Source organism: Chinchilla lanigera, unplaced genomic scaffold, assembly GCF_000276665.1.
Source record: "Chinchilla lanigera isolate Chin_1 unplaced genomic scaffold, ChiLan1.0 scaffold00085, whole genome shotgun sequence".
In the NCBI taxonomy this organism is placed as follows: Eukaryota; Metazoa; Chordata; class Mammalia; order Rodentia; family Chinchillidae; genus Chinchilla; species Chinchilla lanigera.
The window spans coordinates 5,335,204-5,359,504 of NW_004955486.1; the positions used below are offsets into that span (position 1 = coordinate 5,335,204).

General features: G+C 57.6%; 1 protein-coding gene and 1 long non-coding RNA gene across 4 annotated transcripts in view; one reads left to right on the forward strand and one right to left on the reverse strand.

The window, feature by feature from the left end:
* The window catches only part of Camta1 (calmodulin binding transcription activator 1), a 774,560-nt gene that overhangs the window by 219,735 nt on the left and 530,524 nt on the right, over positions 1-24,301 (reverse strand). For all 3 annotated transcript variants that reach the window (XM_005404072.2, XM_005404071.2, XM_005404073.2), the window contains one exon: positions 11,817-11,888. In XM_005404072.2, coding sequence (XP_005404129.1) covers positions 11,817-11,888 — 72 coding nt within the window. The remainder of the gene's footprint in view (positions 1-11,816; positions 11,889-24,301) is intronic.
* Positions 1,086-3,094, forward strand: LOC106146610. Its single transcript, XR_001231122.1, has 2 exons — positions 1,086-1,389; positions 2,505-3,094. It is a non-coding gene; the product is annotated as an uncharacterized LOC106146610 (long non-coding RNA).

Consider the following 24,301-nt stretch of genomic DNA (forward strand, 5'->3'; position numbering starts at 1 on the left):
GGGTGGGGGGAGGGGAATCCACAGCTGGAAGGAAGAGCTCCTTGCCACCTTCTGCTTCTGATACTTGTGGGCTCAGTCGAGGCTGTGGAAACAGGAGCATCCCTCTAAGCCTGTCTTCTGGGTGGGTTACAGCTGTCTGCACATCTGTAGCTGTGTGCTGGGCTCCATTCTGGGCGGTGGAGAGGCCCCAGTGAATACCCCCGCCCCAGGGAGCTGGCTTGGGGGAGTGGGCCGGGCCTCACAGATAGAGGACACACGAGTGACACGGTGAGATTCTCACAGTATCAGTGGATGGCAAGGATCACGCTGAGTGAAGGAAGCCCGGCCCAGGAGTATGCACGGCATGACTCCACTCCTGTGAAGCTCTAGGACAGGAGGAGGCCTCAGAAGTGGTGACTACGGGAGGTGGGCGGTGCCGGGAGGGGCAGGAAGAGGCTGCCTTGGGGGGGCAGTCATGCTCCAGATCTTGATGTGGGTTTGGGCTGTGACGTGTGTGTGTGTGCACTGATTAAAACTCGCCGGCTGGTCATGTGTGTGCACGACTGTCATCCCAGCAGTCTGGAAGACTGAAGCAGGAGGATTACAGCTTAAGCCTAGCGCAGGCAATTTACTGACTTAGTGAGAACCTGTCTTAAAATAAAAAATAGAAGGGACTGGGGATGTAGGTGCTGTGTTCAATCTCCAGTACCACCCCCCAAACAAAACAAAGCAAAACAAAACAATAAAACACCTAGAAACCCCACCAACTGGCATGCATAACATGTGCACACGCAAACGTTTCACTGCGTTTAAACTTCAAGTGCAAAAGAAGAGCGGTATGCCGGAAACTTGGGTTACTACACACGCGCCGGAGTACTTGGTGGGGGAAGCGGCTGGGTCTGCAGCTTGCTTTGATGGGCATGAAACAAGAACAAGACGCCCTGCTGGAAGGACGGACACATGAGACAGGAAACCAGTCGCATGTCAGACGATGGTGCTGGAGTCCAGGTGGCAGGTGTGTGGGCGTGGGGGGCGTGGGATTCTCTCCGCGTCCTGGCCACTCTCAACATTTCATCACAGGAAGCAGAGTGAGAGGAGGTTGGATAGCACACCAGGGGGCTCTGAGGAGGAGCTGACCGCTGAGCTGAGACCCACTACCTTTGCCAAGTGTAGCAGGTGTGGGTCAGGCTCCAGGCAGGAGGAGGAGCACCTGAAAGGCCCTGAGCCACTGAGGAGCAGGAAGGAGCCAGCATGCCAAGCGTGCAGAAGGCCCAGAAATGAAGGTCGGGGGTGTGGACTCCTGAGGTCATGGTTGGCTGTGGATGGTACTAGAAGTGCCCGGGACTCACTGAACTGAAGCATGAGGTTGCTGTGATCTGATTCGGGGTCTAGGCGGCTGCCCTGGCTGCGGTGAGCAGAATGGACCCCGAACAGAGAAGAAGGGGTGCTGGGCTGGTGCGGGAGAGCCAGAGTTCGCACTGGGGCAGCAGAAGCGAGTGAGAAGAGGATCTGAGTGCAGGACGTATTTTGGCAGGGCTGCGTGGGGGTGGCAAGGGAAACCGAGGCGGGAGAAGGGGGGGTGGAGGCCGGTGGAGGGCGATCTGTGCCCTGCCAGGGGAAGATGGGTGTGGAGCGGCAGGCTCACTGTGGAGCTGAGACATCTCAGACGCAGATACCGCCTGCAGGATAGGAACGGAGTCGGCGGCTGGGTGTGGATTCTAGTTCTGAGTGACAAGGTCGGGCACAGAGTGGAATGCAGGAGTCATCAGCCTCAAGCCGACACGGGAGCCCAGCATGGGGTGAGACGACCCCATCCCAGGAAACACGTGGACAGAGAAGCTGAGCAAGCACAGGGAGAGTCCAGCTGGGGGAAGCTATTCAAAGGGGGCTGCAGAGAACAGGCTGGGCGAGATGGCCAGAGAGGGCGTGGGAGCAGAACGCGTTCCCGAGGGAGGGGATGATGGCCAGCCTCGGGAATGCTCCTGGGGGTTCTGAAGCTGAGGATGGCATGAGGACCTTTGGGTGTGGTCAAAGAGATGGCAGGGAGCCCGGGGAGGTCAACCAGGGCCTGCGAGGGCAGGGCGCTCCTGAAACATCTGTGTATTTTACACCCAGGCCAGGGGGCCTGGGCAGGGCAAGCTGGGCTCCAGGCTGCCTCCCCTCAGTGTCCAGGTAGAAGAAAGGGCAGCCCTGCCATTATGCCCACCACTCAGGGGACTCCAGCACTGAGAGGACCCCAGATGTCTTGGCTTTTTTGGAGGTGAAGGGTCCTTCAGGCCCCCCAGATCCTGGCTCTGAGAGAACAGAACAGAGAGAGGAGGTATGAGGAGCAGTGACACCTGTGTATGCCTACGCACAGCTGAGCACACCTATACCTACCTGTGCATACCTGTGCATACTTGTAGCTATCTTTGTGCATGTGTGCATGCCTATGTATACCTGTGTATACCTGTGTGCACCTGTATATACCTGTGCATACCTGCATACACATATGGATACCTTTATATACCTTTGTGTACCTATAGATACCTGTGTATACCTGTGGAGCTGAAACCATTCACCACGAGCCTGGAATGCCTGGCGTGTGCCTCATCTAGGGATGCCTGCATCTCAGGACCCACAGAAACATTACCAGTGGTGAAGCAGGAGTGACACCACACTGCGGTACCGCCTTGCCTAGCCTGGATCTCACAGCCCAAGGGGACCAGCGTCACAGGTGGCCTGCAGCTGAGGCCTGAATGAGCTCCAGACGTCTACATGCCCAGCATACCACTAGAGATTCCCATGTTCTCTTTCACTCTATCAAATTACATCTGAATTTCATTCCTGGCCCTTTGAGTTCCTTCAGAGGCAAAATAGAAAGCGGTTCCTTGAGGCAAACTTTTGTCTTTTGCTGGGGAAAGTACAGTTTCCCCTTTGCTCCAAAGAAGATTAGGATATTAAGGACAGAATGTCAGCTGAAGATTACATGAAAAGGATAATTAAACAAAAGCCCCATATTATAAGCCATCTAAAAGGGAAATTAAGCAGCTCTGGCATTCTCCTCATCTTTGAAGGATATTCTGGAAAGGGAACCAGGAATTGTTTGGCTTGATAAATAAAGATAGTAACCAAACTCTATGGCCTATTGTTCTGCTTTTATATTAAAAGCAATTGCTTAGCCAAGCTGACAGTACACACCATGGAGGTATAAACCTCTCTGCAGACCAAAGGATTAAGACACTGACAAGTTCTGGATAATAAGACTAATTAATAATTCCCATCTCTAAGGAGCCGCAGCCCCACCGCCTCATTTTTCCTCTGTCTTCCGGTCTAGCATGGGGAGCCCAGCCCTCTCCGGGCTGAAGGACAGAGGAGGGTTTGCAAGGCAGGCCAGGTATACTGTTGTCCTGTGCAGCTGGGCAGGGAGCAGAGGAGCCCCTGCGTGTGGGGACACAGGAGATAAAATGCCATACATCAGATTCCTGCTTAAGACCTGTGAGCAAACTGAGGAGCCTGTGATCACAGTCGCATCCGACATACTCCTCCCCAACTGCCACACCCACCACTGAAGCCCCCAGAATAAAAGCTACTGGTGACAGTCCTAATGATGATATCCAACAGCCTGCCGAGCATGCCGCTAAGACCTTTGTGTGTCTGAGCTCAGCTCATCCTCTCAGTGACCTCGAGAGGGAGGGAGGTATTTGATGCCTATTTCGCCAAAGGAGAAATAAAATCCACAGAGGTGAATTCATTCATCCGAGTCCTGCAGCTGGCAAAGGCAGAGCTGAATTCAAACAGCAGCGCTGGTCCCAAGCAGGGTGCCTGGAGGAGTGGCCCTGGACCCTCTCTCCTGAGCTCAGTACCTGCCTTGTCCACCAGGTGGGAGTAGAGGGTCCACCGCGCCAGAGGGAATCCGCAAGCAGAAGGCCGGGCGGGGAACACCTGAGTTGCCCCACTGCAAGGGGACCTGCTGTAAAAGCCCACATGACACCCCCTGGCCCGTACCCCTAAAGGAAGGGGTGCAAGTGAGTGGGGTGAGGGAAGCTTCCTGAAAATGCCCAGAGAATAACAGCCGCTTTTGGGGGCCTGCCGTATTTTCCGGAGGCTTTAGGTGGGTATCGCGGTGGCCTTGGCCTCGTAAATTGCAATCGAGCAAAGACGTCAAGGAGGAAATACTACCCGCTCTGCCATGCAGCCTTGGCAAGGGTCCTGAAATCTTAATGGAATGGAGCAATTTTTTTGCATAGCACCGTAAATTCCTGGTGTCTACCTTCTCTCCTCATCACGTTATTCAAGGGACATTAAATGGAGAAAGATGTGGAAAGTGCTAGTTAGAATAAAGCTGGAACCAGAGGCAGCTGGAGAATTACCTGCCTGATGCCCCCATCCATCCTGTCTTCCCAAGACCCGCCCCTTCCCCAGCCGCGGAAGGGCTTTGCCACGCGCAGTGTGCTGCTCCCCTCCCCGAGGAAGAGCTGTCCAGAGGGCTCCGGACACGCGCTCAGGCTCTGTGACCCCTGGACTGTAACCTGGGGGACAGCCGGGTCCTCTGCGTGGCCCCGGTCTCTCTTGCCACGGCCTCTTCTCCCTGAATCACAACCTCCTCGCCTCTCCCCTGCTCCGCCTGCCTCTTCCTGCAGCCGCTCTATCTTCCTCCGGGTCCTGGCCTGCTCCCTGGTTAACAGCTTGCTGAAGGCCTGACGGGTGGGTGGCGTCTTGGTGTGGGGCCAGTGTCCTCCTGTAAGCGCTCAGAGCTGAATCAGCATGGGCCCTAAGTGCTCCAGCGGCATTTCACACGGTGACCATAACATAGGCCTGGCCTTCCCAGGCCTGCAAAGTACACAAGAGCCAAGGCCCACAGTGACTCTTGGGACGCCGACAGTGGCTGTTGTCACGGTGCTCACACATCGGGACAAGAGCACAGCGCCTTTGTTGGTTTTGGCTTTTAGAGATGGGGTCTTGTTATGTTTCCCAGGTGGCCCTGAACTCCTAGGTTCAAGGGACCCTCCTGCCTCAGCCTCTTGAGTATGGAAACGCACCACCACTTATGGAAATGCACCACCACTTCTTAGAGCAGCTTTATACCTGTGTGCTCTGAGCAGGCTTCTTCTTGCTGTCTTTGGGCCTGAAGCAGAGAGGGCGAATTCCAGGCCTCTCCCCACACTCTCCTCCAAGCCACCTGGCTGGTACTGGAGCCTGGGATGCTTGACCCCAGGGCTTCTTCCCAGACCCTCCTGGGCACCCGAGCAGCCTTGTCAGCCCCCAAGTCACTGGGCGCATGGCCCGCCTGGTGTGTGTCAGAGGCCGTGGAAGAATGTCCCGTCTGTTTCTCCCATCCTTCAGCCTTGGATCCTTCAGCATTGGAGCTACCCGCTCCTCCAGGAAGCCCGCCTGGTCCCCTGGCCCGACCTGTCTCCTCTGGACTCACCGCACTGCCTGGCTGCGGGTACCACCTATATGAGGCATGGAGGTTTAGGGCCAGAAGCTGCTTTCGTGCCAAAGGCTCTATGTCAGGATCTGCCCCAAATGCGCAGGGCCCTGCCCCTCCCGTGCCGCACGCAGACCCCAACCCCATGGGGACCTGAGGGGCACAAGGACACTCTGGCAAGGGTCTGCACGCTGAGCTGGCTTCCTCGAAGTCTTCCTTCCACATGTGCCTTCTGAGCATAGCCCCTGGGTCCCGGGACCGTTCCTGAGCCACGCGGTCAAATGTCCCCCTTGGGATGGTGCCAGCCAACGGCAATGCCTCCTGCGCTCCAGCCCGCGCCCCTCATTTTGGGGCGCCCTGTGGAATGAATGCCGTGTCTCCGGGGCGGACAGGGCTGCCACAGGGCCCCACGGAGCAGGCTCCTAATGCTTCATCTGCCAGCCACTTCTGTCTCACCCTGATGAAACATAAAAGTGGTTACCGAGCAAAAAGCCTCAGGTATTTTTTATGAAGCTATAATATTCTGCTTTTGAAAACAAAAAGAAAGACAAAAAAGAGAAACTATGCCCGTTAAGCTATGGTATGCATCTCGGGAATGGTCTACAGGTGAAGCCCTCACTTGTGCAGAGCCCCGCCTGCCAGGACAGGGCAAGAAGCCGAGGGCACTGGGGACGCACCCTTCTGTCCCTTCCTGCCTAACTCAGCCCCAGGAGGCCCTTCCTGAGACTGCGGGGCACAGTCCCAGGTGCGAGGGGGACGCCCAAGTGGCCATCCTCCGGCCGGACTCCAAGCCTGTAGGGACAGCTGAGGGGTGATCATCGCCATAGCAGAGCCAAAGCTCTGGTGTGGCCCCAAGGGCTCCAGTTTGGGGCTGGGGGTGTCACAAAAGCTTTTCCTGTGACATCAAAGTCACCATAGGTCACCTGGTGTGACAGTGCTGAGCCGTCCTTTACCGAGTGCCGTCCTTAACAGGCCACACGTTTGTGTCCACTGCGTGGATGTGCTGTGTGTGAATCCCCATAACAGCCCTGTGTAGTCAGGGTCTTAGTGTCCCCATTTTTCTGATGGGAAATGGGGAGTCAGAGAAGCAGGACAAACCACCATGGTCAGACAGCTAATAAATGCTTCTGTGGATGACCCTGGACCCCTGTTCCCCCCACCGCCGTTCAGGGCTCGGTGTGGTGGCCCCTGACCTTCCTTCCAGGGGTGTGCAGGGTGGGGCTGACACCACTGCACCCCGTGACCACTTCAGCGAGCCCAGAGGCCAGCACGCAGCACAGCTTGGCGGTGAGCACTGTCCATCACGGGGTGTCACGGCCCCTCGAGCTGGGCCAGCACGGCTGCCGCTTGGCTCCACGCCCTGCTCTCTCTGCAGCCTGAGGATGTCCTCAGGGACAGGAAAGGCTTGTCCTTCCTAAACGAGGCCCTAGCGGCCACTTGAGAGGGACAAAGCAGGAGAGAAGCACTCCCTGGGGACAATCTGGAGTTGAAGGTGTCGTGGTCCGTGGCTGGTGCAGAGCTGCAATGGCCAATCCCTGCAAGCCCCTTGAATGACAGGGCGGGGAGCTCTCCGGGGTTCGGAGGGGCTACAGGGCTGGCTTGATGTCCCCCTCTCCACCCCCACAGCCTCTCCACCTGCCCAGCTGCAGCTGTGCCTCTTGGGCCCCCGCACTGGGGATGCCAGCTGTACCTGCTGCGGCCTGAGAGACCCAGCTCCAGGTAACTCCACGGCTCCCGCTGCAGGGCAGATGGGCGCCACCAGCCTGACTAAGCCTCACCAGCCAGGGGTGGGAAGGAAACGGAGGCCCACTCTCCCTGGCGCCTCCTGCATCCCTGCCCTCCGTCCTGCTGGCTCTGAGAACTAGGCTGAAGCCCTGCTATTTCCTGCCGATATGCCTGCTGCTCTTGGGTTGGTGGGATTTATCCCAACCCAGTGAAGCTGGGTGCAAACCCCAGGGCCTTACCAGGCAGAGGGGAAACGTGGAGGTCATGGGATACCAGGGAGGAGCCTGGACCCCTGCCCCAGGGAGCCGAGGGAGCGGGGCAGAGAGTCCTGGCAGAGGCATCTGCCAACTCCTGCCGGGGCTAGGGCATCCGGTCTCTGCAGTCAGCCCCATGGGCCTCCGAGGCTGCTCTAGGCTGGCTCGGTGCAGACACCACGTGCCCTGGGCTTGGCCTCACTGTACCTGCTATAGGTGCCAAGGGCGTCCTTGTACCTGCTGTCCTAGGGGCCAGCGCTAGTGGGGCTCGGGGACGGGCAGGAAGTGACAAGCCCAGCAGCTTTCTGTCCCAGTTTCTGGCCCCATTAGTGACCTGGGCCAAGGTGTCCCTCTCTCTGCCTGACAGCTGCCTCATCAGGGGTGATGATGGTGCCCCCATGAAGAGGTGGGGACAGCAGTCAGGGTGACCTCAGAGCCCTGCTCCACTGCCTGGGTGACCGTGGGACTCCTCCCTGGGTGAGCGGGGATGTAGTGAAAGATCCGGGCGGCACGTTCCCAGCAGTGAGCGGCTGGTGCTCAGAGCGGACTAGGCTGGACTAGAACCCAGCTCCTTGGACTCCAATCCCAGCGCTCCTCCTAGTACGCAAATGTTCTAAAACTTGGAGTTCAAGTGTCCGGTGTTCTCCAGAGGCCCAGGAGCCCCCACGGTGTCCTGAGGTCCTCCCCACGGGTCCCAGGCTCCCTGGCGTCCTGCCGGCCTGCGTGCTTCCGGGCTGGCTGGCAAGGAGCCCCCCACAGCCTCTGCTAGAGCAGGCTGGATCAGCAGCCAAACCGCCCCGAAAGGCAGACAGGCAGAGACACACCCCGCCTCACATGTGCTGAAAACATTCATTACGCGTTTTCGAGGACAAGGCCAAAAAGAAAAACACTCATTAGAGCAGAAATACTTTCCAAATAAGCCATCCAGAATCTGCGGGGATTCTGGCCTGAAACGGGGACCTGTTCTCTGGGGTAGGGGGCTGGGGAGGACAGAGGGGCCGGCGGGGGGTGGGGATGGGGCTGAGGCCCAGGCTGTGGTGCCCACCTGTCCCCTCCAGGGAACCCCAAACAGGAGCAGCCATCCTCTCTGGCACTTCCTTGCCCCTTGGCACCACCTCTAGCCTGGTGGCTGCAGGGAGGGCCGCATCACGTGGTGGCCGTGGTCCTGTACTGTCCCACCTCAGGCAGCAGGTGGCCCCACGCCTGGCCTGCTCTCTCTGGGCCTCAGCGACCCACCTAGAAAATGCAGTGGCCAGGGCCCTGTCTGTGTGACACAGAGAGCCCCTGCAAAGATGTTTGTGTGGGCACTGCTGAGCCTGCTGCCCGCCGAGGTGGCTGTCTTTGGGTCGCAGCTGGGCCAGCGCTTGGGGCCTGGGCCCTGGCGAGCTGGAGAAGTAGGCTGAGCTCAGATTATCTGGGCCCAGAGTGGCCTGGAGCCTCAGAGGCTGTGGTGGGCAGGGTGGCACCTCTGAGCCGTCCAGCGACCCCCGAGGCTCCCCAGGGTCATGGCAATGACCTCAGGCACCCGCAGGCCACACAGGCTCAGGACGTGCACCAAAGAGCCGCTCCCTCCTCCACGCCCATCCTAAGAGGACGTCATTAGCAACGGGCAGACAGGGACGAGGAAGGGAGAACGTGGCAGAGACGGGGACACAGACAGAGCAACAGCACCTTCTCCTCAATACGCCAGCTGGAACTTCCAAGTGCCACCTGGCCACTTGTCCTTACCCTGCTGGAGCCTCAACACCGACCCTGCATTCCCAAGCATGTTCACTGTGTGCTGGGCACGGAGTAGGGAGTCAGAGGCAGCTGGTCCCTCCCGCAGGGCGAGGGTAGAACCCAGGCCAAGGAGGGTAGGAGCCCCTGCCATGCAAAGGGGCCCTGGGGGCACATCGTTGAAGGCTGTAGGGGACAGTGGTGAGCTCACGCCCCGGGCCATGGACGCTGCTGGGCTGGGTTGCAGGGGCCGGCGGGGAGGGGAGGCTGCTCTAGGTGGATGCCTCCTCTATTTCCTTTCTAGAATACCCCATAGCCTGGGCAGAGGTGGGCTGTGAGGGGCACGGCCAGCTTGGGCCCCTTGTCTGGGACCCTAAGGATGGCACCCTTCTCGGCCTCCGGTCTCAGCTCCCTCCGGGGTGCCACTCTGACACCCTTGATCCCACCAACCCTTTTCCTGGTCACTGGTGTCAGAGACGAATTTGGGCCAGTCTCGTTCTGGGCCGGTGTCTCAGGGCTTCTTTCCTATTTGATGTCAGAGAGATTAAACCCGACCGTGCCATTATTATCCTGGTGTTGTAATTAGCACCGGAACAAACTGCCCTGAGCCCTGCCGGCCGCCATCAGCTCCTAGCTCTCTGGGCTAGGTGCATAGTGCTAACGGCTTTGGCCTCGGGTCCTTAACCTCCTATTGCCTGGCCTGGAGGGGCACAGAGCCCCCACACCTGTGTGTATTCGTTCCCTCTGACCCCGGGACACAGAGGAGAGGGGGCGGAGCGACAACCCCCCACCGCCGGCCGCCGTGGGGAGGGAAAACAGAGGCCCTAGATCAGCTGGGGAGAAGCCTGATCCTGTAACATTGGCCTGGGGGAGGCTCTGCTTCCTGCCAGCTGCAAGGCGCCAAGCCAGACGCAGGTGCGTCTGTGCCATCCAGAACCCAGGACCTCGCCTGAGCACCCGAGAGCCAGCAGAGCAGCTGGAGGGCCACAAGCTCAGCCTCGCGGCCGCCCCGTGCTGTCTCAGCCCAGGAAAGTAAATTTAGTGGAATTAAAAGGCCACGAGAGCGCGAAGGAGGGGAGGCAGGCGGAAGGGGGCGCGGAGCAGGCCTGGTGGGGAGGGTGGTTCTTAGAGCAGGTACTGGGGCCGGGGGCCCCCGGGAGGCCAGTGTGCGGAATGGGGCGTGGCTTGGGCGGGGGCCCAGGCCAGCTGGGGACAGGTAGGGCAGGTGGAAGAGGTGTTCTGAGCGGGGGCCATGAAAACCAAAAACCAGGAAAAGAACCAAAGCCAGACTCTAGGCCGGGGTGGGGTGGGGTGTGGGAGGCCCAGGACAGCGTTCTCAAGGGCTGTGGACTCTTTGGGATCCACGGGGTTTCCGGAAGCCAGAATCTGAGTCTGGGGAGGCAACAGGGACACTGTGTGACATGCCAAGAACCTGCTGTCCAAGTGGAGACCCCCACTCTGCTCCTGCCTCAAGGGAAAGAGAAACCCTCTGCTGAAGGGTGAAATGCCTCTGGAGTGAGTCCTATCCACAAGACACACATGCAGCACCTCACAACCATGACGGAACTCCTCCCCAGGATGCAGGTCTGAGCAATCAGAAAATCAGCCGCTCTCATGTCAACCTCCCCGAGGGACAGAGCCTGGCCCGCTGGCAGCAGGGCACAAGGTAGGGGAAGCAGGATCTTCGCGGAGCAGCGTACCTCGCAGGGTCTCCGGCACTGCTCGCTAATGAACTTGCTGAACCACAGACCTCTGTCCTGGGAACTGGGCGAGAATGCCAAGGTCTGGAGGCCTCCCGGCAGCCGCTGGGCGGGGACCTTGACCCAGTTGAGATTCAACCTCCTCCTCCAGGTGGCTCTGGGCCTCGGGGACACCCTCCAGGCCCTGTCCCTGGGACCAATGGCCATGCTGGCCTCTGTGGCTTGGGTGGCTCTTTTCTCTCTGCGCACAGGTTGCGGCACTGGGGGTCTTGCTTCCCCATCTGCCAGTTCTCTCGGGTCAGAGAGACTCCTGGACCATCCAGCCCCCGCTGTTTGCTAACTTGGACAAGGGCGGCACGGAGAGTGGGGCCATGGCAGGAAGGGCCTCAGGCCGCATTCCTGGGGACAGGCAGTAGGAAGAGCCGGGGCTGACAGAGTCACGTGCGTGGGGACAGATTCTACTGGAGCAGCTGCCAATCAGAGGATGAGCTAAGAAGGGGACCCAGGCCCAGCGCGACTGGATGGACCGCTCCGATCTTCCCACCCAGACAGCAGCACCTTCTCCAGGCCAGGACGACTCCCCTCAGCAAGAGGCTGGGTGGGCCCCACACAGCCCTGCCCTGGCCCAGCAATGCTGTGAACAAGCACACAGGCAAAGGTCACCTTTGCACAGGCGTGGCAGGCACCCGCGTCACCACCTCTGTCTAGTCCCTCCACAGCAGACATCAACAATCCATTACTGAGCTCCTGCCCAAGGAGCTGTGGCTCCTTCTTCCCAGCCCAATCAATCCATCTCCTGTCCTCACCCGAAGGAAACCAAGGCGCCTTGGAGCCCGAAGCACCTAGACCACCAGCTGTCTCTCTTGCCTGGTACCCAACAACCAGGCCAACCGCTGAGCCAGCCTCTGCACATACAGCCGAGATTGCCCCTGGCCCGAAGCTGCACCGCGTGCAGGAGCCCCACGCCCCCACGGCGCCCTCCACGGACCCTTCCCGGCACCGTGTCGCAAGAATCCAGGCCCAGCCACCTACCTGAAGGAGCCAGTAGCACCTCCGGTGAAAGGTGGGGATGATGGAGGAATGGACATAGCAGCCGTACAAGCACTAGGGAGAGAGGAAAAACGAGAATTCAGTTGGAAAGAGGAAGGGAGGCGGGGAGCAGGAAGACGGCGCGACAGGAAGGAGCAAGAAGGGCCACAGCTGCTGCCCGCGGACCCGGGCACCGAGACTGGGGGCAGGGACAGCGTTTAAGAGGCACCACATCAGCGGAGACCTGCGGATGGGCGGCTGGCACCTTGCCAGCTGGGAGCCTAAAGGCATCTGAGAGTCCAGGACAGCCAAGAACCAGGAAGGGCGCTGCACATACATTTCAGGGCCTGAAGTGGCTCTGAAGCTCCTTTCTAAGTGGGCTGAGTCTCTTGGGGTACAGGAAAGACTAAAGCTTACAAAATGAATTAAAATACATGAAACACTCCGCCCCCCCAGGCCTTTGCTGGCCAGGTAGCCCCAGCTGATATGAGCCCAAGGCCCAGGGCAGCACTTAGCGTGCCTGGCGGACCTCTTTGCTACACCCCAACCTTTTGTTTTTGAATGACTGTTTATTCACCTATCTGTCCATTTGCTTTTCAAAGTATAAACTTGCATCTAGTACAGGGGGGATTTGGCTTTGCAAAACAGATAGGAGGATAGGATGGAAGGGTAAGGTAGGCAGGAATTCAAGTTCCAGAAGGGCTGGGAGGTGGCCTGCAGGAGGGACAGTGACAGGGCCTTGCACCTGGCCCCAGTCAGGCGGAGTGGACTGGCGGGCGGGCTGCACTGCGGCCCTGCTTCGGGGTGCTGCACCGGGGTACACAGGCTTGCTGATGAGAAGGCAGGGCTTAAAAGGTGAACAACCGAGGCAGTCTCTCCAGAAATCAAACTGGAAAAACTGAGTGGGAGAGAGAGAAGGAGCAGCTGACTTCGGGCGGCCCATCGGTTCAGAGAGGGACGGCCACCGTGCCCAGTGACAGGGCCTCAGAATAAAACCAGAACCAAAGGCTTCAGCCGTGGAGTCCCCTGGCCTCTCGTAGTACAGACTCCAGGAGAGGTGGGGTGGAAGGGAAGGAAGGCCGGCAGAGCCATGCAGGACATCGAGTGGGGCAAGGCCTGCTTCCCCGTCTCTCTGTGCATTTAACCTCACGGTAGCTCCCATAGGGAAATGGCCAGCGGCTGGCATTTGAGGACCCCACCAGACACTATTCACACCCCCCAAAAGACAAAGGGCCATTTGGCTCCACTCAGCGTCCACTGGAGCCCTGCCTGTCTGATTAGCAGAGTTGAAAGAGAAATCATTTTGGACTCTGGGATTCTGGCTGTAAGAAAATCAGATTTCCAATATGTTAGAACTTTTACAGATCGCTGTCAGCGGGGACTTAAGCCCTGTACAAACCAAACAAACAAAGCGGAAATTAATTTAAACGATTCCCTTGCAATTCTTGCCCACGAAGTGTATTTATTATTAAGAAGGCAATATTCTTCCCCGAGTTTTCTGGTTTGTAAGACACTGGGTTTTGTGTTTGTTTTAGTTTTTGATAGCTTGCCCTGTGCAGAAAGAGACTCCTGTCTGGATTGTTGCTGGAAGCGCTGGCTACAGTGAACGCGCAGCCCTCAGTGTCTTCTGTCTGCTCTTTCCCAGGAACGGCTGAAAGGGGCTTCCGTCTCTTTGAAATAGAAGGCTGCTCCTCCCCACCGCTTCCCCATCCACAGACCTGAAAGGAACATACTCGGTTTCCAACATCATCCGCCCCTCCTTCCCTCTGATCGGCCTGGATTCTGCTCCAGCCTCCTTGAGCCCAGGATCAGGGCCCAGCGAGGAGTAAACCAAGCAGCCCCCTGCCCAGTCCATGAAAACGCAAAAGCAGCAGCCGGCAGGGCTGCTCTCCCTGAACACCCACTGCCTGTCTGGCTGCCAGCCCGGCAACCCCAGAACTACAGTACTTGAATCGTCCCATAAGCAGAAAGGAGGGAAAAGAAAAATGGTGGTGTCCGCACCGCGGCTCATGCATTTTAATCGGAGGAGCCCTCGGGCCTTGCTCAGAACTTCAGAGCTCTATTTTTAGATGTTGTTACTCTAGCCGCAGCTGCGGTGATCCGGTGTCTCTGGTCTCATCAGGTAAGAGGCAGGATCTTAGGCAGGCGGAGGAGAGGAAGCAGGGCTGGGGCGGAGGCCCGGACAGCATGGCCATGTGCAGGGGCATCCGTGGAGGAGAGCAGGGAGCCATGTGAGGAGCTACGAACTCCGGAAGCCCCAGGGCACTGCCCACCGCCTGTGTGGCTTTGTTGAGCCCTCTGGGTCACCCCCAGTTCTGTCACCCATCTGTCTTCCTGGCAGGGGCTTCAGGGTAGGGAGTCCTAGCGTTTGGGAGGAAGATGAGCAGTGTGTCCTAGCAGCGCCAGGACACGGCTCTGCACAGCTGCTACAGACAGGACCAGGGGAGACTAAGCAGTTAAGGTCTGCCTGTGGCACCCTGCAGGAGAAGGACTTGGAGCTCACACTAAAGGACAATCCTGAAAAATGGCTCTGTGTTTCCCACCTAGAGGGTTGGGCCTCAGGTTCAAGGAGACCATGGCTCGTTCCCCCTCCTGTGAGCTGGGGACACAGCAAGAGGTTCCCAGGGAGGCGGGACCAGTTGCGGGTGGGAGGCCACTCACAGCTCAGAGGCTTCCTGCCCAGCCAGGCTGTGAAATGGAGGGGTTTCCCAAGGGTGGATGGGAGGGTGGAGAGCTGGTAGGCAGTAGGGTGCTGGGGACAGTCCTTGGGCCTGGTGCGTGTGCTGCCACCAAAGCAGGTAGGAAAGTTGTCAGAGGAGCCCTCAAGGCTACACAGATGAGCAGGGTGGCTGGGGTCAGAGCAGGGGAAAATGGCATTTCCGGAAGTGGGAAAGCTCGCAGCGGAGGACAGGAAGTGGTGGTGGAGGACAGGAAATAAGGTGGAGCATGGGCCAGGTTAGAGGGATGTGTGTAAAGAAGATGCCCGGGTTTCTACAAGACAGGCAAGGACACCCTGGTCCCGTTCCTGGGGCCAGGAGCCTGTGAGGGACAGCAGACTAGAGGGGTTGATCAGATTTCTGTCTGGTGACTTTGAGGAGGTTGGAAGATATCAAGGTGTGGCCCTCAGAACCCATGAGTTGCAGTGTGCAGGTCGGGCTTGGACGGTGGTCATCACAGGGCTGGTGACAGCAGCCCAGGGAGGGCTGTCCACTCAGGTTCATCCTTCTCCCGAGACTTCTCAGGGGGACAGAGCAGGCTGGGAGTGAACCCTCCAATCAGTCCCTAGAACATGGCAGGGGAAGCCTGGCCTCACCATGTCCCCCACCTGTTCTCTTCCCCCTCCATCACCACAAAAGCCCAGACCTGATCCCAGGTCTTGATAACTTCTGTGTCATCATCCCCACTTTGCAGCCTTTTCACCGGGTTCCAGTCTGTATGACAATGTCATTACCAAGCCAATTGGGGATTAATTTGCACAATATTTCATGAGGCAGTGTATCAAATCCATTCCCTTTACCCACTAATCAAAAAAGCAATCAAGTTTGTCTGTAATGATTTGCGTTATACAAACTCCTGGCGCTTTTTGATCAGGCTGTGGGGTCCCCTGGGGGTTCCCTGGGCTGAGCTTTCTATTTGGGGGTTGTGATAGGGTGGGGGACGAGCTGTATCCTGATCTGCGGATTCAGCTGTGCGGGCCTGTGTGTGTGTGTGTGTGTGTGTGTGTGTGTGTGTGTGCAGGACATGTGGGAATGTGTGCCTTGGGTTTCCTCAACCGTGTCTACACAAAGGAAGGCGAGGAGGAAACAGGAGAACGGCACCCTTCAACAAAGGTGACTTCCAAATGAGTCACAACTGGGATCTAAGGACCCAGCATGATGGCTGAACCAGGAAGATTTCTTTTAAATGCTCAGAATCACATTTATGAGACTATGAAGGTTGAGCTTAATTGTCAATTTGAGTGGCTCAGGAGCTGCCCAAAGGATTTATAAAGCACATTTCTGGGTGGGTCATGGAGGGGTGACCTTGGGTACTACAAATGGCCCCTTCTTCCCAGCACTGCCCCCTTGCTCTGCTTCCTCCACTGTGAACCAAGCAGCTTTGCTCTACCACACTTTTCCGCCATGTTCCTGCCTTGGAGACAGCAAACCATGGACTGAATTCCTGAAGTCATGAGCCAAAGTAAACTCCTCCTCCTTTAAGTTATGAGTGTCAGGAATCATGTCCCGGTGATGGGAAAGTGACTAAGGCAGATATTTCAGGGCTTTTTTAAAACAAAAAAGAAAGATGAAATCACAGGAGAAACCAACAGCCAAGAGGAACTCCCTTAGTTCAAACAGATGCTTCGCAGGGAATAAGAAACATCTCTGAGTGCAGCATCACCATACACCCTCCTCAGGTGGATTTCTCCACAGCAGACTTGGTGTGCCAGACAGTGTCCACCAGGGCTGGACATAGATGGCCACAAGGGGCCAAGGAAGCGGGCAGGGGTTTCACTGGTCTGGATGTTGGGATTCAACCAGCACTTCCTTTCCCACCAGCTCACCGAACAGGGTGGATTCTCTGTTTTGTTCTCTCTCTGTTTCTGCCTCTGCCTCTCTGTCTCTGTCTCTTGATCTGTCTGTCTTCCTCTCTCATGCATACCCACCTCCCTCCATGCAGCTCTCCCTCCCACCTCCAGCCTGCCCCCTCAAGGACACGCCCCCTACGAAGTGGCCTGAGCTGAGCCTTGCATGTGCTGAGGGTCCTGGGGGAGCAGATGGAGCCCAAGCAATTCTGCTGGCCACAAGCTCAGCCCTGCTGATGCCGTTGCTCATAGCTTCCCAAGAGGATGCTGATTGGGGCCTGGTGCATCCCTCCTCTTGGCCTCTCCTCACCTGGCACCTTTCTGGGATGGACACCATCCCTTTGCCTCTGTTCCTCAGGTCCTCTCCAGGAACCTCTCCTGCTCCAGCCATCTGGACAGAGTCTCCAGAAATAGCCCACCAGGTCAAGGAATCGACACTGGTGGTGGCGGGCACCTGGGAGTGTAGGGTTGGCTGGGGGTATTGTACACACCTGCATCATCGTAAGCATCAGGTGGCTTCTGGCCTACCTACTCCAGTCTGCTGCCGTGTGACAGCTAGTGGATGTGGCTGTATCCTCAGGAAGCTTTGATACTGAGATTTGAATTTCACATGATTCTCACATCTCATGAATGTTATTCTTTCTGCGAATTGCTGAACCATTAAAAAATGTGAAAAACAATCTTGGCTCTTGGGCTGTTCAAAAGTGTGGGCTGACTCCCAGGGTGCTGACCCCTGGCCTCACAGACTGGGAAACATGAATTACGTGGTCCTTTCTAAAGTTCCCCCGTGTGATGGCCACGAGGTAGATGCTCAGGAAACAACTCCCACATGATACAAATATCTAAGCAGGGCCAGGAAGGAGTGACAGAGCCCAGGCATATGGAAACAACAGAATGGATGTTTAACAAATAAACATAATGGCACTTAATTTTGTATGCTCGTTCTCTGGGTCTGAGGATGGTGATGTGTGGCCCTTTTCCCTTAGAGGAGCACCATGCCTCTGGAGCCTCAGCCTGCTATGAAGTTCCTGTGCTGGGGGACCACGACATACTATTTTCTGGGGACAATATTCACAGAAGGAAGGAAGACCCCAAAAGCCACAGGCCTGATACTGATTTCCCCTCGTGGGAAAGTGTGAGCCACTTCTCACACTTTCCAAGGATTGCTGGAGAAAGCTTTCCGGGTCTCCTCAGACTTGTTATCCAACATGGCGGCCAGTAGTCCCCTGCGGCTGTTCAGATTCACATTTAGATGAATAAACTTAAATGAAATGAGAGCTTTAGTTCCTCAGTCGCACCAGGCACATCTTAGGACCTTCTGGCACAACAGTGGCTACCCTGTGGGAAGACATAGGCTATTCTGTCATCACAGAAGATTTCCTGGGTGCTCCTGCGCTGGAGCTGGGATCCAGTCCAGAGCTATGTACGTGGCTGAGGCCCTTGGAGGGCAGTGACCCAGGGGCCAAGATCTGGGGAAGTCAGAGCTTTGGGGAGGATTCAGGGAGCTGGAATGTTTGAGGAGTGGAATCTGTTACTCTACTCAGACAGGCCTGACTCAGCCTGTGAGGATTTCCAGAACCTTCTGTGCCAGTGGTAGAGGAGCCTCCCTTCCAGTCCCCTCTCAAAAGCCTTCTCTAATGCGGGGATAATACCCGCTGTGTCCTCAGACAAGGGTGTTTACCAGTAATCTCCAGCCATAATCCTCTTTCATGAGGATCCCTCTGCAGCCTCCTCTGCAAACAGTCCCGCGTTAGGCCCTGGCAGCCAGGCCAAGAGCTTGTGTGTGTGGTGGGGGGGCTGCTGCAGTGCCCTCTGAACTCCCTGGGGCTTGGTCTGGAGCTCTACCCGGCCCCCGCTCCCCTCAGGCAGGGGCTGTCTACACAGTGGCAGTTAGACGGAACACAGAGGTTTTGATGTGGGTTTATCTCCCTCACTTATATCTAGGGCACACACGGCCAAGGTGTGTCAGGGAGCAAAGGTGAATGGAGAATGCGAGGATGGCCGAGAAGGGGGACAATGGCTTGATCCTCTCTGAAAGACACAAGGTGGCAGGGGCAGGTGCACTCTCCGGAGAGAGTGCCCCGGCTGGGCCAGGCAGCGCTCCTGAGGATGGTGGGGGATTAATCTCACAGGATAAGGCCTGAGCCTTCTCTGAGGTCTGCTTTGTGCCTGACCAGAGCCCCCTGTCCTCCAGCACCCCAGAACGGAGGGAGCCGAGCAATGGAGTGAGACCCATTTGGGTACCCCTGATACTACTGAGTACGAGGTACCCAGAGGGCACAGCGAGTCCTTTCGCTCTGGAGGTCAGCAAAGTCACCTAAGAGAAAGTGACGTCTGTACTGCTCAGCCATTTTAGCAGAAGCTGGCCAGGCAGACCACAGAGGAGTTGTGAGCAAGGACGCTGAGTCCCTTCCGGCTTTCTCTGAACGCTCGGTGCAGGATCGCGCTGGGGCCTGTCGTGCCCCCAGTGTTCCCAGAACCCCTAGAATCTGTCGTGGGCATGGCAGCTGGCCTTCCACGTGAAGCGCGCCCCTGTGCTTTCCACGGCTCTGCCCTCCTCTGCCGATCAGGATCTACTGAAGCAGATTTCTGGGGAGGGCCGTGGGGGCTCAGGACCAGAGCTTCAGATCAGACCCCTCCCCTCCTTCCTGTCTTGTCCACTCACTCCTGGGCCTCTTCCCGGTGCCTTCTTCTCTCCCACTGCAGCTGAGCTGTCTTTACATGGCAGGGAGCAGGGCCCTGTGGTTGTGGCTGTGCCCTAAGAGGTAGAAACCTCTCTCTCTTTCAGATTTCGGGGACATCACTGACCTCCCTGCGCGGCAGGCCTGGCCTGAAACTATGGTGGGGCAACTCCCCTGGGTCTGGACAGAGGCCTGTACACTGGAGCAGACCAAGTGTACCCAACACGGAGCTGGAGCTGCCGGGTGGGGTCAAGGGCAGTTCTCTCCCTGCCAAAGCGTGGGCACACCAGCCGGCAGCACGTGCTCTTGTAGGAGCTGGGGTGTGTGTGTGTGTGTTAGAAAAAGAGAGAGAGAGAGACCTTTCAGCTCCCCCCAGATCTCCCGCAACCAGTGGTGGCTGCAGCAGACCTGTTGTGCCCAGGGCACCCCAAAAGCTGAAACAGACTAGGGGCCTGGGCAAAGCTTGTGCAGGGCAGGCAGAGGGAGGCAGGGAGGCCTCTGTCCTCTAGTTGCGCAAGCGGCCTGCCCAGGGACAATGACCAGATGGCTTAGGAAAGGGGGTGCGTGGGCCCTACTGAGCCTTGTCTGACCCCAGAGTTCCTTGCTCCCCATATGCCACCCCCTGTACCCTCTCTCAGACATCTGTGTCACTGGTTGACAGTCAGGTCTTCTGCAGGGCCTGCCTTCATCACAAAGCGACGAAGCCCCAGGGCGGCTCCCGGGACCGTCCTCGCTGAAGGATTTGGGTCGTATTAATCTGAGATTAGACCGAATGATTCAATTCGCATGCTGCCCGCATGAGCGCTGGGCCTCAGAACTTGTTAAATAGTGAATTGCTTTAAAATGAGTCTGAGTTAAATGGATTGCAGGCTGATTCAGCCTCCGGGGTTGGGTGACAGCAAAGATTTGGAATATTAGATCATCATTGACCAGGGCTCTGGCCCGCCTCTCTCCTAAGACAATCTGCAACACCATCTCCCCAGGCAGTCAATGGCCCTGGGTACCAGGAGTCCGGAGCCAGGCACCCAACCCCGGTGCCCTTGAGTTACACCAATGCCAGGGGTGCCAGGGAGCCCGAGTCTCCCCTGGACACAGCCCCGAGCACCGCACTGTTCAGGCTCCTTGGGATTGGGCTAGGCACCGAGACTTTCTCCTCACTCTGACGGAGGCTGCTGCTGCAGGACTTTAACTTGGCCTTTCCCGCACTAGCCAGCATCCCATACCTCATGCTCTAGGGCACCCAGAGGGACAGGGAAGGTGGCTCTGCCCGAGACTTTCTGCCAACCTCAAAGCAGGGGCAGTAGAATCCATCCCTGGGGATGCGTCAGGATTTCCCCGGCCAAGGTTGCAGTGGGCACCTGAACGCTGGTCACTGGGCCTCGGAAGCCTCCGAGAGTTGAGACCTTCCTCCTCGGGGCAGAAAGTCTGGTCCACAGGCTGGGGACACACAGAGGACCAGGTGGCCTGGCCTGGCCTGGCTGTGGAGGTCGGGTCCTCTGAGGTGGAGGAAATTGAGGGACAGGTTGCCGTCGGAGTGGAGTAAAGGTTCCTGTGAGGCAGGCAGGCAGGGAGGCAGGGAACCAGGCAGCTGGGACCCCTGCCGCCCTGCAGAAGGCACCTGTGGTTCCCTGGCCATGCAGACAGGAGGGACCCCTCCCCTGCCCCGCACCTCAATGGGCAGGAGCCCAGAGGCAGGGCTGTGCTCAGAGCAGGGCGCCTTTAGCAAGCTGAGGCCCCAGAAGATCACATGGGGGGCACTGCAGACTTCGGGGTTCTGCCTGGGAAAGAGGACAGATTGTGGGGGCCAGAGGAGGGCAGGAGCTGCGGGAAAGCCTCCAGGGTGCACCATGGAGGGGCCCTGCTGGAGCTCTCTCTGACATCGCCATGGAGATTTCTCGGTCACTTCTACAGCGGGTGCCCTTTGGGGAGTTGGCCAAGAACCTGAAGAGCAAACCAGAGCACAGCTGAGAGTCCAGGGAGGAGTGGGGAAAGGGGTAGAGTTGGGGGATGGCCCTGGCCCTGGCCCCCGCAAAGCCCAGGTCCCCGCCCCAACCTGGGCCCCCCGCCTGGAGCACACAGCACCTGCCCGGAGACCCCGCCAGGACGCAGCAGCCGGCCCAACGATGACATGAGTGAGGGCGGCAATAAAACTTCAATGAAGTTTTAGATAAAAAGGCATAAAAATCGTGTTTAAAGATATAAATAAAATCCCTGGAGCCTCAGCTTTATTGTTTTTTGGGGGGTTCCCAGATTAATAAATTAGCAGGCATAAAATGAAATAGCTAAAAATTGATAATGAGGTAAATGTAGATTTAGACTCCGGGGCTCCAGGGTTCCAGATGTGACTCTCAGGTCACCGAGGTCTGAGCTCGGGCGGGGACCATGTTTAACCTGCTCTTCCCGACATCTCCGGCTCCCTCTGTTGGGGTGATGTCCCGGGACCTGGTGGCCCTCCCCTGCCTGTCTCTCCACCCTCCTGGGACCCTCAGCCAGGTCCATGGGGCTCCTGCCACACCCACCCCCAGCAGCGGCCAAACTGCTCTGGGATCTAGGCAGCCAGCCACGCAAATGTGGGAGACCAGCAGCCTCCCCACCATAGAAACCGGTCCAGCACTTGTCCCCAGGAGGAGCCAGGGTGGGCAGGGGGCAAGAGCACCTCAGGGTGTGTGGTGTGTGTGCGTGCCTATGCATGTGTGTGACTGCCTGTGCGTGTGTTCTCATGCAGCTGTCTTCCACCTACAGGTGCTTGTTCTCTGAGCCCGTTTCAACACAGCTCTGCTGATTCTAACTCAAACTCTCTCAAAAGTACAGGATATAAATAATAAATAAACAAAGGGAAATTTTCTCTCTCACCAGGTTTCCTTCCTCAGACCTATTTCTTGGAGCCTTGTCAGGTGGCTAGAACCGGTCTCAGTGGTTCATACTGATGATGGCCTCTTGTCTTTCCGTCTTTCCTTCCTTTGTTCCCTCCTCCCCCCTCCCTCCCTCCCTCCCTTCCTCGCCCTCCCGTTATGAACCTCCTCCACCCTCTGCCCGGCGCATCTGTCTACACGGGGTGCCAAGGATTCTCACTGAGGGCCGCAGGCTCCCACAGGCGCCTCCCAGCCTGCCGTTCCTGCCCGCAGTCAGGCTGGCCTGAGGGATGACCTTGGGGCTGGGAGTTCTCCCTTCCCTGTGCTCCATTCCTGCCCCTGTTCCCAGGGGAGGGGCCGAGTCCAGGATCCCACAGTCCCAGTCCCCGGGGGCCACCATTCCCTGCTGCCCAGAGGGCGGTGTGATGCCCCGAAAGGGCCCCTCATCCTTCTGTAGGTAGGCGCAGGCTGGCGGCAGTTGCCCAGGATTTCTGGCCGTAATTATCGCTCTGCTCGAGCCTGCTGGAATCCAGCTCCCGGAGGTGCCGCCCCAGCCAGGCTCCTGTGACACCATGCAGGCGCCCAGGGCCTCCTGGAACGGTGCAGGTGTTCCCAGCAAAGGGGTCCGAGAAGGGGCTCGCTTCAAACGGGCAGGGGGGCTTTGTTTGGGAAACCGCGAGGGACGTGCCAGGCCCCTTCTGTGGCTATGTTAATGCGAGCCCGGGCGCCTTGCCAAGACGTGAAGTGGAGTCGAATCCCTGAAACCGGCTTTAATCAGCAGATTTTTAAGGTTAGAATTACTCTCTCCTCTCAAAGGCTTGCCAAGGTTAATTTGGGCCTGAGCATGCAGAATTAATGGGCTGGACAAAGGGAATCGGCCTTTTCCCGATTCTGTCTTAAGTTTACAAAAATATCTCTACAAAAGAGAAGGCAGCAGGGCGGGGCGGGCCCTCCTGGGAAGAAGCAGCGGCTCGGGGCCGGACCATTGAACAGGAGCTGGTGTCACACAGACACACAGACACGCAGACGCACAGACGCAGCCAAGATGTGGCTCGGGCACAAAGACGGCAGGATGGGCAGTCTTATCATAGGAACATACTGAGCAGAGGTCACACCAGCACCCTGGCCCCTGAGGCTAAATTGCTTCAGACACCTGTGGTTTCCTACCCCAGTCAGGCCCTGCCCCACAGGCCCCAGCACATCTGAGCCTCTGGGCTGTGCTGGTGCTGACAGTGGAGTGAACCTTCGCTAAGCCTCTGTCACAGGCCTCAGTGTTCTCATCTGTAGAATGGGCATAATGATGATGATGATGAACTACAGATAGGAGAATAATGATAAAGACTGGCGATAATAAGGAAGCTGAAGTAATAACTGCTACGAAATGAAGTGCCTGTGGTCATCAAAGAAGGTCTGCCGTTCAGAGGGTACCATGGCCTTGGCCAAGAAGACCCTGCCTTTAGTACCGGGCTGCAAAGATTGTGGTCCTCCAGGAAGAGCACCGGAAGAAAGACTGTCCCCAGGTGCTCTGTGTCCCTGGGTGGCCTGGCTATAGCCTCTGCCCAGGGCTGCTGTCCAGCCCTGGAAACCCCTGGGGGAGAAAGCCAGGCAGAGAACACCGGCCCTCCGTCCTCCTGGTCTGCGTGTGTGCAGGATGGAGCTCCCGCGGGAGCCAGACCAGGCCCGAGCTCAGCCCCACTGAGGACTGTGGAGGAGTGGCTTGGTCTCTGTGGATCCCAGTGTTTGAGTGCATCAGGAGGAGCGGCTGAGACCCCAATCACACAGGTTTGTAGGGTTAAGTGATCACACCTTAACAAGTGGCACCCCAGAGGTTGTCAAGGGACAGGAGCTTCCTCAGTTTCCCCAGGTACAGGTCACAGCTGCCCACCCCCATGTCTTTGACCCTTACAAGTGCACCCCGGCAGCTGCCCCAATGGCTCTGGCGGCCATCAGAGCCTCCTGCTCAGGGTGCAGTGGGAGCTTTTTCTGTCCGCAGCTTTCCCAAGTGAGCTGGACATTCATTCATTCATTCATTTGCAGTACTAGGGGTTGAACTCAGGGCCTTTGCACCGAGCCACATCCCCAACCCTTTTAAAATTATTTTAAAATGTAGAGATTAGGTCCTGTTAAATTGCTAAGTTGCTCAGCCTGGTGATCCTCCTGCCTCAGCCTCCCAGAGTGTTGAGATCGCAGGCATGGCTGCAGATCAGCAGCAGTCCTGCCTACATGGAGCCTGAGCCTGGCCATAGAGCTCAGCGAGAAGGGGAACGCATCCAAAAGCCCCTCGGGGATGAGGCTGCGAACACTCTATCCCGGGGTGAAGGAGGTGAGTGCCCCTGGATCTGCTTAGGTGCTCAACCCCGGCTTCCCTCAGGCCACCCCAGTGGGCCTCAG